The sequence below is a fragment of the Oryctolagus cuniculus genome, chromosome 1 (genome assembly GCF_051225735.1).
Source record: "Oryctolagus cuniculus isolate XC-2025 breed Fujian yellow rabbit chromosome 1, ASM5122573v1, whole genome shotgun sequence".
Classification (NCBI taxonomy): Eukaryota; Metazoa; Chordata; class Mammalia; order Lagomorpha; family Leporidae; genus Oryctolagus; species Oryctolagus cuniculus.
In genome coordinates this window covers 58,683,744-58,696,130 of record NC_142867.1, presented here as the reverse complement: position 1 = coordinate 58,696,130, position 12,387 = coordinate 58,683,744, and the positions used below count along the sequence as shown (strand labels likewise).

The window sequence follows — 12,387 nt, the reverse complement described above, 5'->3', positions numbered from 1 at the left end:
TGAGATGGCATTGGTACATGCCACCTTGATGGGATTAAATTGGAGTCCCCTGGTATGTTTCTAACTCTACCATTTGGGGCAAGTCAGCTTGAGCATGTCCCAAATTATATATCTCTTCCCTCTTTTATTCCTACTCTTATGTTTAACAGGGATCACATTTCAGTTAAATTTCTACACTTAAGAATAACTGTGTATTAATTACAGAATTAAACCAGTCATATTAAGTAGAACAGACAAAACAACTACTAAGAGGGATAGTGCCTTTTCTTTTGAAAACTCCTATGGTGCAATATTCTTCATATTTCTCTTGACAGCTACACATTCTCCTCTGAAACATCAGATATTTCCCTAACCTTTCTATGGTTTTCCATCTCTACTACCACCCTAGGCAGCACTCTATCACACCTGGATTCTCTTGCTTTTTTTACAGTTTAGCCCCTTTAGAGCAGTCAGAGTGATTTTACCATTAGGTTAAATTAAACTCATGATATTTTGTTTAGAGATTTTTTGTTATCTTTCATTACAGTTAGAATAATGCTTAAATTCCTTATTGTGATTTCCAAAGCCATAAACCATCTGGCTACTTTTTTTTTTTTTTTTTTTTTTTTGACAGGCAGAGTTAGACAGTGAGAGAGAGAGAGACAGAGAGAAAGGTCTTCCTTTGGTTAGTTCACTCCTCAAAAGGCCGCTACGGCTGGCACGCTGTACCGATCTGAAGCCAGGAGCCAGGTGCTTCCTCCTGGTCTCCCATGGGGGTGCAGGGCGCAAGGACCTGGGCCATCCTCCACTGCCTTCCTGGGCCACAGCAGAGAGTTGGACTGGAAGAGGAGCAACCGGGACAGAATCCGGGACCCCAACCGGGACTAGAACCCGGGGTGTTGGCACCACAGGTGGAGGATTAGCCTAGTGAGCCGTGGCGCCGGCCTGGCTGCTTCTTGAATTAATCTTATATTACTCTCTGTCCTTTGCTGTTCTTCAAGTACTCCAAATTATCACTCACTTCAAGAACCCCTGAATCTATGTTGTGGTTACCCATTGAAGCATTTTTATGGTAACTACTTTAAAATCCTTGGCAGGTAATTACAACATCTCTGTCATCTGGATATTGGTAATTATTCATTTTTTTCTCATTCAAGTTGATATTTTCCTAGTTCTTGGTGTGTTTAGTAACTTCCAAACAAATCTGACTTTTGTGTGTTGTGTTGTGAGACTCTGGATCTTCCTTAAATCTTTTGTTTCATATTAATTTTATGTACGTATGTATGTATGTATGTATTTTGACAGATAGAGTTAGTGAGAGAGAGAGAGACAGAAAGGTCTTCTTTCCGTTGGTTCACTGCCCCCCCCCCCCCAAATGGCCGCTATGGCCAGAGCTATGCCGATCCCAAGCCAGGAGCCAGGTGCTTCCTCCTGGTCTCCAATGCGGGTGCAGACACCCAAGCACTTGGGCCATCCTCCACTGTCCTCCGGGGCCACAGCAAAGAGCTGGACTGGGAGAGGAGTAACCGGGACTAGAATCCGGTGCCCATATGGAATGCTGGCGAAGCAGGTGGAGGATTAGCCAAGTGAGCCACAGCGCTGGCCCCCATATTATTTTTAAACTTTTTGAAAGGTGGGTGACTTTTGTAAATATTCCATGAGTTCTATATTTGCTAATTGTTGTATGCATATTCATATATCATTTTTAGCACATACTTGTTAATTTTGTGTTCAGCTAATCCATATATTAATGAATACTCTATCAGATATTGAAATTATTTTGTTAAAATTTGTCACTTTTTGTTAAGTTGAGCTTTATAAAGGTACTTCAAAAATTAATGGAGAAAATGAAATAAAAGATAATTTTAGTTTTTGCAAAAAGTTTTGAAATCTTTGCACAGTTTTTTTTGTTGTTAATTTTTTAAAGAGTTACTTGAAGAATTTCAGAGAGAAGAAGAGAGATCGTCCATCTTCTAGTTTACTCCTCAAATAGCCACAGTAACCAAATTGGGCTGATCTGAAGCCAGGAGCTTCTTCCAGGTCTCACATGTGGGTGCAGGGGCCTAAAGACTGCAGGCACATTAGTAGGGAGCTGGTTTAGAAGTGGAGCAGCCAGGACTCAAACCAGTGCCCAGGTGGGATGCCAGCATCCCAGGTGGCAGCTTTAACTGCTATGCCACAGCACTAGTCCCCAGAGGGTTTTTTTTTTTTTTATATAATATGTGGAAAGCCTCTTTTTTTAAAAAATATTTTTTATTTATTTGAAAGAGTTACACAAAGAGAGAAGGAGAGGCAGAGAGAGAGAGAGAGAGAGATAAAGAGAGAGAATCTTCCATCTGCTGGTACACTCCCCAATTGGCCACTACAACCAGAGCTGCACCGATCTGAACCCGGGAGCCAGGAGCTTCCTCCGGGTTTTCCCATGTGGGTGCAGGGGCCCAAGGACTTGGGCCATCTTCTACTGCTTTCCCAGGCCATAGCAGAGAGCTGGATCAGAAGTGGAGCAGTCAGGAATCAAACCGGCACCTATATGGGATGCCGGCACTGGAGGTGGCGGCTTTACCTGCTAGGCCACAGCACTGGCTCCCAGAGTTTTTTCATAATACATGTTTTCCAAATGCTTTTTGTAGTACCCTCATATATGAATACACAATTTTGTACTTTTACTTCCAACATTTCATAGTACTGTAATTGTACTGTGTTCCCTCATGTAAACAGTATTATGAAAATTTATTTTATCAATCTCATAGGATCACTGTTTATCTTTTGATTGACCACTTGTATTTGTTTATTTATTTTAATATTTACTTACTTATTTGAAAGGCAGAATTACAGAGAAAGGGAGAGATTGAGAGAGAGGGATCTTCCATTTGCTGGTTTACTCCACAAATATTCACAAAGGTTGGGTCTGGGCCAGGCAAAAGCCAGGAGCATGGAACTCCATCCGGGTCTCCCATGTGGGTGGCAGGGGTCCAAGTACTTGGGCCATCTTCTCCTTTCCCAGGCATGTTAGTAGGGAGCTGAATTGGAAGCAGAGCAGCTGAAACTAACTGGTGCTCATGGGAGGCCTGCATGACAGGTAGAGACTTAATTCATTGTGCTACTTGCTGACTCCGATTATTTGTATTTATTAACAATTGCTGAATTATTTAGATCTACCATTGTACTTTTATTTAGCTTTTTTCCCCTAGTTTCCTTGATTGCTATTTTCTTGCTTCTTTTGTATTAATTTTTAAAATCTTTTGGCCTTAATGTGGTTTGAAAATACATAATTTTTTTTTTGACAGGCAGAGTTAGACAGTGAGAGAGAGACAGAGAGAAAGGTCTTCCTTCTTCCGTTGGTTCACCCCCCAAGTGGGCCGCTACAGCCTGTGCGCTGTGCTGATCCAAAGCCAGGAGCCAGGTGCTTCCTCCTGGTCTCCCATGCAGGTGCAAGGCCCAAGGACCTGGCCATCCTCCACTGCACTCCCGGGCCACAGCATAAATTTTTAACATACTGTCGAGATTTTTGGAAATAATATCTTTACCTTCTCAAAACAGTAAAGAATATTAGAATTCTTTAACTCTGTGGCAGACACAAATCTAAAAATGATTCCCTAGCACTTTAGAATGCTAAAAATTCTGGTGTCTGATTTTTTAATGAAACATTAACCTAGGCACTAGAGTGAAGACATTTTGCACATGTCATTAAAACTCAAAGTGAAGTGAATTTAACATGGGGAGCATCTGTATAGGTCAGAACCAATCAAGTAAACTCTTCAAAAGCAGAGTTTTCTCAGGCAGCAGATATTGAAAGTATGAGAAGGATTCGATGTGCTGTTGCTGGCTTAAAAATGAAAGGGAGCAGTGTGACTAGGAACACAGATGGCCTCTACCAGCTGACAGCCAGCAAGGAAATTGGAACGTCAGTCCTGCAACTGACAGTATTCTGCTGACAACCTGAATGAGCTTAGAAATTAATTATTCTGCATTTTCCAGATAAGAGCTCAGACTGTCTGATGCTTTAATTTCAGCTTTGTGAGATCCTGAACAGAGAAGCCATCCAAGCCAACTCAGAATTTTGACCTAAATAATTATAAAATTATAAATCAGCTTTGTTTTCAGCTGCTAGGTTTGCTGTAATTTGTTATTTAGCAATAGAATAACTAATCCATACTCCTTTCATAACCACTTCCCAGTTTGCACTCTATTGTTTAGGTCCAATGTGATAACTCAATGCATGTATATATAGTTTGATGATCAAATCAGGATTATTAATATTACATAGCCTTGTACATTACGTTAATTGATTTTTAAAAATTTATTTATTTATTTTAAAGACACAGAGAGAAAGCTCCCATCCATTGGACCAAGCCAGGCCAAAGCTAGGATTTGGGAACACATGTCTCTCATGTGGGTGGCAGGAACCCAACTCCTGGAGCCATCACCATTGTCTCTTAATGTAATTGTGATAAATTCATCTATTATTAGATATATTATGTAATTATTAATAATAGGTAATTACTGTCTAATTTGTTTTTTTCTTTGCCTTTGATACCTTTTAGTTTTACTATATGACGATTTCTTTTCATTTACTCTACTTATTATTATTTGTGCTTGTCAAATATAAGGATTTTTTTTTTTTTTGACAGGCAAAGTGGAAAGTGAGAGAGAGAGAGACAGAGAGAAAGGTCTTCCTTTGCTGTTGGTTCACCCTCCAATGGCCGCCGCGGCCGGCGCGCTGTGGCTGGCGCATTGCACTGATCCGAAGCCAGGAGCTAGGTGCTTCTCCTGGTCTCCCATGCGAGTGCAGGGCCCAAGCACTTGGGCCATCCTCCACTGCACTCCCCGGGCCATAGCAGAGAGCTGGCCTGGAAGAGGGGCAACCAGGACAGAATCCGGCGCTCCGACCGGGACTAGAACCCGGTGTACCGGCGCCTCAGGCGGAGGATTAGCCTATTGAGCCGCAGCGCCAGCCAAGGATTTATTTTTAAAAATTACTCTCATAAATGTTCAACCATTATCTGTTTTTGTAACTGCCCTCCCCCATTCCTTCTGTTTTTTTATTTTCCTCTGGAACTCACGTTGAATGTGAAAATGAGTCCTCTCTTTAAATCTTCTTTTGTAATATATTTTTTATGTTTGTTTATTTTTCCTCTCTGTATTTCTCAATACCTTCACATCTGTTTCCAAATGTGAGATACTTTCTTTATACTGTGTCTAATCCTGTACTTAAGCTATTCCTTAAGTTTTTTTTTTTTAAGATTTATTTTGCTTAGTTGAAAGTCAAAGTTACAGAGAGTCAGAGCCAGAGAGTGAGAGAGAGAGAGAGGTCTTCCATCTGCTTGTTCACTCCCCAGATGGCTGCGACAGCCGGAACTGCATCGATCTGAAGCCAGGAGCCGCGAGCTTCCTCTGGGTCTCCTAGGCGGATGCAGGGGCCCAAGAACTTGGGCCACCTTCTACTGCTTTCCCAGGCCATAGCAGACAGCTGGATCAGAAGTAGAGCAGGTGGGACTCGAACCAGCGACCATATGGGATGCCAGCACTACAGGCAGTGGCTTTACCCGCTACGCCACAGTACTAGCCCCTCTTTGAGTTTTAAATGAAAAAAAAATTATTTCTGATAGTTCTCTCTCTCTCTCTCTTTCTTTAACAAAATTTGCTTTCTAAAATGTAGGATCTTGAGTCTTTCTCTTCCTTTAATCCTATATTTTATTTCTCAAAACGTAAGTATTTTATATTTTTAGATAGTTCTGCCATATGAAATCTTAGAGTTTAATTATTCATTTTTTCTTTGTGCTCTTACTCCTGGTGGCTCATTTCTTCTTGTTCATGTAGTGTTGACTGTGTATTCGTCTTTGATTTGACTTTATCAGTGTGAGAGTCTTTCGGACTTAATGGCAAATAAATGTTTTCCCACAGAGCATTGGCGTTCACTCTTTAAGGCAATCTTTGTTTATCTATTGCTGGTAAACTGTACCAAAACATATTTTAAAAGATACATTTTTCCTCATAATTTTATACATTGGGAAGTTGGGAGGGGCTCCTTTAGATGGTTAGGCCACGATCCACATGGCCTCACTTAGGGAAGCTGCAGCTGCAAGATCCACTTCCCAGATGGGGTCTTTGTGCATGTGCCTGCACTGGACTGCCTACTATTTGATGTTAGCTATCTACTGAGTGCTCAGCTATAGCTATCCATTGGAACGACACATTGCCTCTCCAAGTGGCTTAGACTTCTCACAGCATGGCAGCTGGGTTCTCAGAGGGATGATTCCAAGGATGAGCATTCCAGGAGTCCCAAAAGGAAGCTGCAAGGCTTCTTATGACCTAGTCTTGAGGTCCCAGGACATCACTTCTGCTTTTGAAACGAGTCACTAGTGCTGCTTAGACTCCTCCCTCATTGGGAGTGATAGGGCAGGCTTTACTAATTTACATTGGCATCACCTATCCCAGGTGATGATATATATATGGTTGCTAACATGATCTTTCATTTTTTGGATACTAGCCATTCTAACAGATGTGAGATGGTAACTCATTACAGTTTTAATTTGCATTTCCTTAGTAATCAGAGATGTTGAGCATTTTTTCACAGTTTTAAAATACCTATGTTAGCAATTTATCCAAGTATTTTGTTTAAAATATTTTAGAATATTTCATGTTCACAATATTGTTAAACATTGCAGTCTCCATTTTATTTATTTATTTCATTCACAAAATTAAACCTACTCATTAATTTTTTACTTTCAAGAATGAATTCTTAATATTCCCTCTACTTATAAAAAACTGCTTTCTCCAACATGATAGATATAATATGAACATTTAGCATTTTGTCAACATATTTCAATGTATATCTTATTTATGTGTGTTTATGAAATGTATTTTGTTAGGTCTATACAGCTTCTAAAATATGATTAGTGGCCATAATGGATTTATTTCTCATGTTCTTCTCAGGATAAAACTGTACATGCAACTCCCATTTGTTACTAACCTGTAATTAACCAAGTTAGGTGATAATCCTCTGCGCTGACAAATTAGCCCTGGAAATTCAGTGTGCTGTAACACATCATAGATTTATTTCTCACTCCAGTGTATCTTTCAGTATATTATTTCTTCTCCACATTCATTCAAAACCCAGGCTGTATTATATTTGTAGCATGTGAAATACATCACTGTGGAAGTGGAGGAGAGATTTGCTCACTGCTAATTTAATCTGATCCTGAAGAAACACGTATTTCCTCTATCATCCCACCGGCATGGGCTGTTCACAGTGTCACCTAACTGTGCGGGGGCTGGTATGGCCTCCAATGTGACCAAGAAATAAAGGCAACTTGGATAATGGCAAACACTAGCATCAGATTATTCACTTTGACCTTCTGGTTTCATCAGGTTCACAAGACATCATTACTGCAAATGTTCATTCAACAACCTGAGTTGATCAAATGTTGTAAAAATGAGTGCAAACATGTTCTCAACTGAGTCAGTTTGAGTATCTGTGACCTTAAGGTAACGGACTTCAGTATTCTCAACTCATGTATTATATAGCATGTTTGGAAACATTTGGTAAAGTGCAAGCGTTAGATAAAAAGGAGATCTACATTTGTTTTTTAGTATGCTGAATGTTGAAGTAAGTATATTAATGATTAGACCATTTAATTGATCTAATATCCACATATTTTTATTTTAATAGGCGCCATTCAAAGAAAGATGGAGACTGGAAACCACACAATAGTGACAGAATTCATTATTTTGGGGTTAACAGAGGATCCTATACTTTGTTCCATCTTCTTTGTAGTTTTTCTAGCAATCTATGTTGTTACTATATTGGGCAATATCAGCATAATCATGTTAATCCGAAGAAGTCCCCAGCTTCACACCCCAATGTACCTCTTCCTCAGCCATTTGGCCTTTGTGGACATCGGGTACTCCACATCAGTCACACCTGTCATGATTCTGAGTTTCCTGAGAGAGAGAACAGTCATTCCTGTTGCTGGATGCATAGTCCAGCTTGGCTCTGATGTTATCTTCGGAACAGCTGAGTGCTTCCTGCTGGCTTCCATGGCTTATGATCGCTATGTGGCCATCTGCTTCCCACTTCTCTACTCCACACACATGTCCCCCAGGGTCTGCACCACATTATTGGTTGCTTCCTACCTCGGTGGGTGCCTGAATGCTTCATCGTTCACTGGCTGTTTATTGAGCCTGACATTCTGTGGCCCAAATAAAATCAACCATTTCTTCTGTGACCTCCCACCACTAGTGAAGCTTTCTTGTACCCATATTTATATTGCTGAAATATCCCCTGCCATCTCAGCTGGCTCAATCATTGTAATCACACTGTTTATCATCATTGTTTCATATTTATACATCCTCCACTCGATCCTGAAGATGCGCTCTACTGCGGGAAGGCACAAGGCCTTCTCCACCTGCACCTCCCACCTCACTGCAGTCACTTTGTTTTATGGGACTGTCACATTTGTTTATGTGATACCAAAGTCAAGCCACTCACCTGATCATGTTAAAGTGGTGTCTGTCTTCTACACAGTGGTGATCCCTTTGTTGAACCCCCTCATCTACAGTCTGAGGAACAAGGAGGTAAAAGAGGCCATGAAAAAACTGATGACAGGAACACATTCATCATTTTGAAAGAAATCTAATGTGAATTCAGAAACTGCAGACCTATAGTTTCAGGAACATATGTGATGGATGTTTATGTTGTCCATTAGTCTTATTTTATGTGAAGAACTATCTTAAATGCAATGATAGTTATGTTACTGTCTCTCTCTCAAGAGATGCTAATGTTTGCCAGGCAGTCTGTAGCATACTTCTGCAATTGAAAATCCAATTTTCCCAACACAGTTTGTGAAAGAGACTGTCCTTTTTCCAGGCATTGATTTTAGCTTGTTTGTTGAAGATTAGTTGGTTGTACAAGTGTGGATTAATTTCTTAGATTTCTATTCTGTTCCATTGGTCTGTATGTATATTTTTATGCCAGTACATGATGTTTTGGTTATAATAGCCCTATAATAAGTCTTGAAGTCTGATATTATGCTGTCTGTGTCTTCTTTATAGGTTAAGATTGCTTTAGCTCTTTGGGGCTCTCTTGAGTTTCCATATGAATTTTGGATTTTTTTTTCTAGGTCTGAGAGGAATGTCCTTGATATTTTGACTAGGATTACATTGAATCTGTAAATTGCTTTGAATAGTATGGACATTGTGATGATATTACTTCTTCAAATCCCCAAACATGGAAGATTTTTCAATATTTATTTCTTCTTCTGTAGTTTCCTTAATGTTTTATAGTTTTCATTGTCCTGATCTTTCACATCCTTGATAAATTTATTCAAAGGTATTTAAAAGTTTTTATAGCTATTGTGAGCAGGGCTGGTCTTACAAATTTTTCTCAGCCATGGCATTGTTTGTGTATACAAATACTATTGAGTTTTTGTGCTAATTTTATATCCTGCAACTTTGCCAAACTCTCTTATGAATTTCAGTAGTCTCTGAATAGAGTCTTTTGATTGCCCTATGTTAGGATCATGTCATCTGCAAACAGGGGTAATTTGACTTATTCCTTTCCAATTTATACCCTTTTGGTTTCTTTTTCATAAGTAATGGTTCTGGCTAAAGCTTACAAAACTATATTTAATGGTAATGGTAAGAGTGGACAGCCTTCTCTGGTTCCAGATCTTAGTGTAAATGCTCCCAGCTTTTCCTCATTCAATATGGTGATAGCTGTGTGTTTGTCATATATTGCCTTGATTATGTTGAGGTATATTCCTTCTATATCTAATTTGCTTAAGGTTTTTATCATCAAAGGATGTTATATTTTATGAAATGCTTTCTCTGTATCAATTGAGATAATCATATGGTTTTATTTTTCAAAATGTTAAAGTGGTATATCACATTTATTGATTTGCATATGTTCAACCATCCCTGCATCCCTGGGGTAAATTCCACTTGGTCCATTGTGTTAAGATACATCCAATCTATTTTGTGTAGTTGTAGCTTGCTCTTTTTCATTGCTGTCCATTGTGTGAACACACCAAAATTTATTTTTTATTTGTGCATTTTACTGTTGACATGGATTTACACAGTTCTCAATTGGAGGCTATGATAAATAGTGATTCTGTCAGTATATAGAATATGCTTTGTGAGCCTCTGTGTTGTTGTATTTATTGGTTATATACATTGGGTGGCCGACGCCGTGGCTCAGTAGGCTAATCCTCCGCCTTGCGGCGCCGGCACACCGGGTTCTAGTCCTGGTCAGGGCACCGGATTCTGTCCCGGTTGCCCCTCTTCCAGGCCAGCTCTCTGCTGTGGCCAGGGAGTGCAGTGGAGGATGGCCCAAGTGCTTGGGCCCTGCACCCCATGGGAGACCAGGAGAAGCACCTGGCTCCTGCCTTCAGATCAGTGCAGTGCGCCGGCCGCAGCGCACCAGCCGTGGTGGCCATTGGAGGGTGAACCAACGGCAAAAGGCAGACCTTTCTCTCTGTCTCTCTCTCTCACTGTCCACTCTGCCTGTCAAAAAAAAAAAAAAAAAGTAGTGACTTGGTTCTGTCATCTCTGTTAATATTCCTACTTTTTGTTTTGGATCTCCTTTGTACTTTTATTAGGAAGTTTTCTGCTTTCACATTCATGACATTAATTTTCTTTCTCTGTTTCTGTGTGTGGCAGGTCTTTAAGTACCATTTGTAAGGCTGGCCTGGTGGTGACAAATTCTTTCAATTTTTGTTTGTTTTGGAAGGTCTTTGTTTTACTTTCATTTATAAATGAGAACCTCTCTGGTTATGGTACAGTATTCTGGTTTTGAAAGTTTTTGTCTTTAGAACTTGGGCTATATCCATTCTATTTTAGCCTATAAGGGTTTCTGATGAGAAATCAGCTGTTAATCTAATTGGAAATCCTTTAGAAGTAATCTCGCAATTCTCTATTGCACTTTTTGGGATTCTTTATGCTTTATTTTTAAAAATTTTTATTTATTTGAAAGGTAGAGTCACAGAGAGATGTAGGCAGACACAGAGACACAGAGAGAGAGATGTTCCATCATTCCCCAAATAGCTGCAACTACCGGAGCTAAGCCTGGCTGAAGCCAGGAGCCAGGAGCTTCTTGTCTCCCATGTAGGTGCAGAAGTCCAGGGCATTAGACCATCTTCTGCTGCTTTTCCAGGTTTATAAGCAGGGAACTGGATTAGAAATGGAGCAGCCAGAACTCGAACCAACGCCCATATGGGATGCTGGTGCTGAAATCCATGGCTTAACCTGCTGTACCACAGTGCCAACCCCGTGCCTTACTTTTGAAAGTTTGAGTATAATGTGTCATGGTGGAGAACTTTTATTATCATGTCTATTTGGGGTTCTATGTGATTCCTTAACTAGGATGTCCATATCTTTTTCCAAATTGGGAAAATTTCTGGTATTATTTCACTGAATATGTTTTCTAAGCCATTCGATTTTTCCATTCCTTTAGCAACTCCTAAGGCACATAGTTTTGGTCATTTGCTAGTACCCCATAGAAACTAAAAACTGTTTTTGAGTTTTATAATTCACCCTCCCCCTTTTTTTGAGATATTTCCAAAAATTTGTCTTCTAGCTCAGAAAGACCCAGATTGAGTTACTGGCTCCTGACTTTTACCTGACCTGACCCAGTCCTAACCATTGCAAGCATTTGAGGAGTACACCAGAAGATGGGAGATCTCTCTATATAGGTCTCTCTGCTTTTCAAATAAGTAGATGGATAATTTTAAAAATGGTCACATTAAATATAAATGGTTTCAATTTTTCAATAACACATAGAGTGACTGAATGTATTAAGAAAGTAAGGCCGGCCAGCACTGTGGCTCAATAGGCTAATCCTCCACCTTGCAGCGCCAGCACACCGGGTTCTAGTCCCGGTCGGGGCGCCGGATTCTGTCCCGGTTGCCCCTCTTCCAGGCCAGCTCTCTGCTGTGGCCAGGGAGTGCAGTGGAGGATGGCCCAAGTGCTTGGGCCCTGCACCCCATGGGAGACCAGGAGAAGCACCTGGCTCCTGCCATCGGATCAGCACGGTGCGCCGGCCGCGGTGCGCCGGCCGCAGTGCGCCGGCCGCAGGGGCCATTGGAGGGTGAACCAACGGCAAAGGAAGACCTTTCTCTCTGTCTCTCTCTCTCACTGTCCACTCTGCCTGTCAAAAAAAAAAAAAAAAAGTAAGGCCACTATTTGCTGCATACAATCCATTATTTTATTTTATTTATTTATTTGAAAGACAGAGTTACAGAGAGAGGTAGAGACAGAGAGAGAGAGAGGTCTTCCGTCTGCTGGTTCGCTCCCCAGATGGCCGCAATGGACGGAACTGAGCCAATCCGAAGTCAGGAGCCAGGAGCTTCATCTGGGTTTCCCATGCGGGTGCAGGGGCCCAAGAACTTGGGCCATCTTCTACTGCTTTCC

General features: G+C 40.7%; 1 protein-coding gene across 1 annotated transcript; it reads left to right on the top strand.

The window, feature by feature from the left end:
* The first annotated feature begins 7,668 nt into the window (after window positions 1-7,668).
* On the top strand, window positions 7,669-8,607 carry LOC100345139 (olfactory receptor 5P4-like). The gene has a single exon (XM_008265630.4). The coding sequence runs from the start codon at window positions 7,669-7,671 to the stop codon at window positions 8,605-8,607; it is 939 nt and encodes a 312-aa protein (XP_008263852.3).
* The last annotated feature ends 3,780 nt before the right edge of the window (window positions 8,608-12,387 follow it).

Bases quoted from the DNA above. Each gene is read 5' to 3' on its own strand.
- LOC100345139 (XM_008265630.4), top strand. From the start codon at position 7,669: ATGGAGACTGGAAACCACACAATAGTGACAGAATTCATTATTTTGGGG.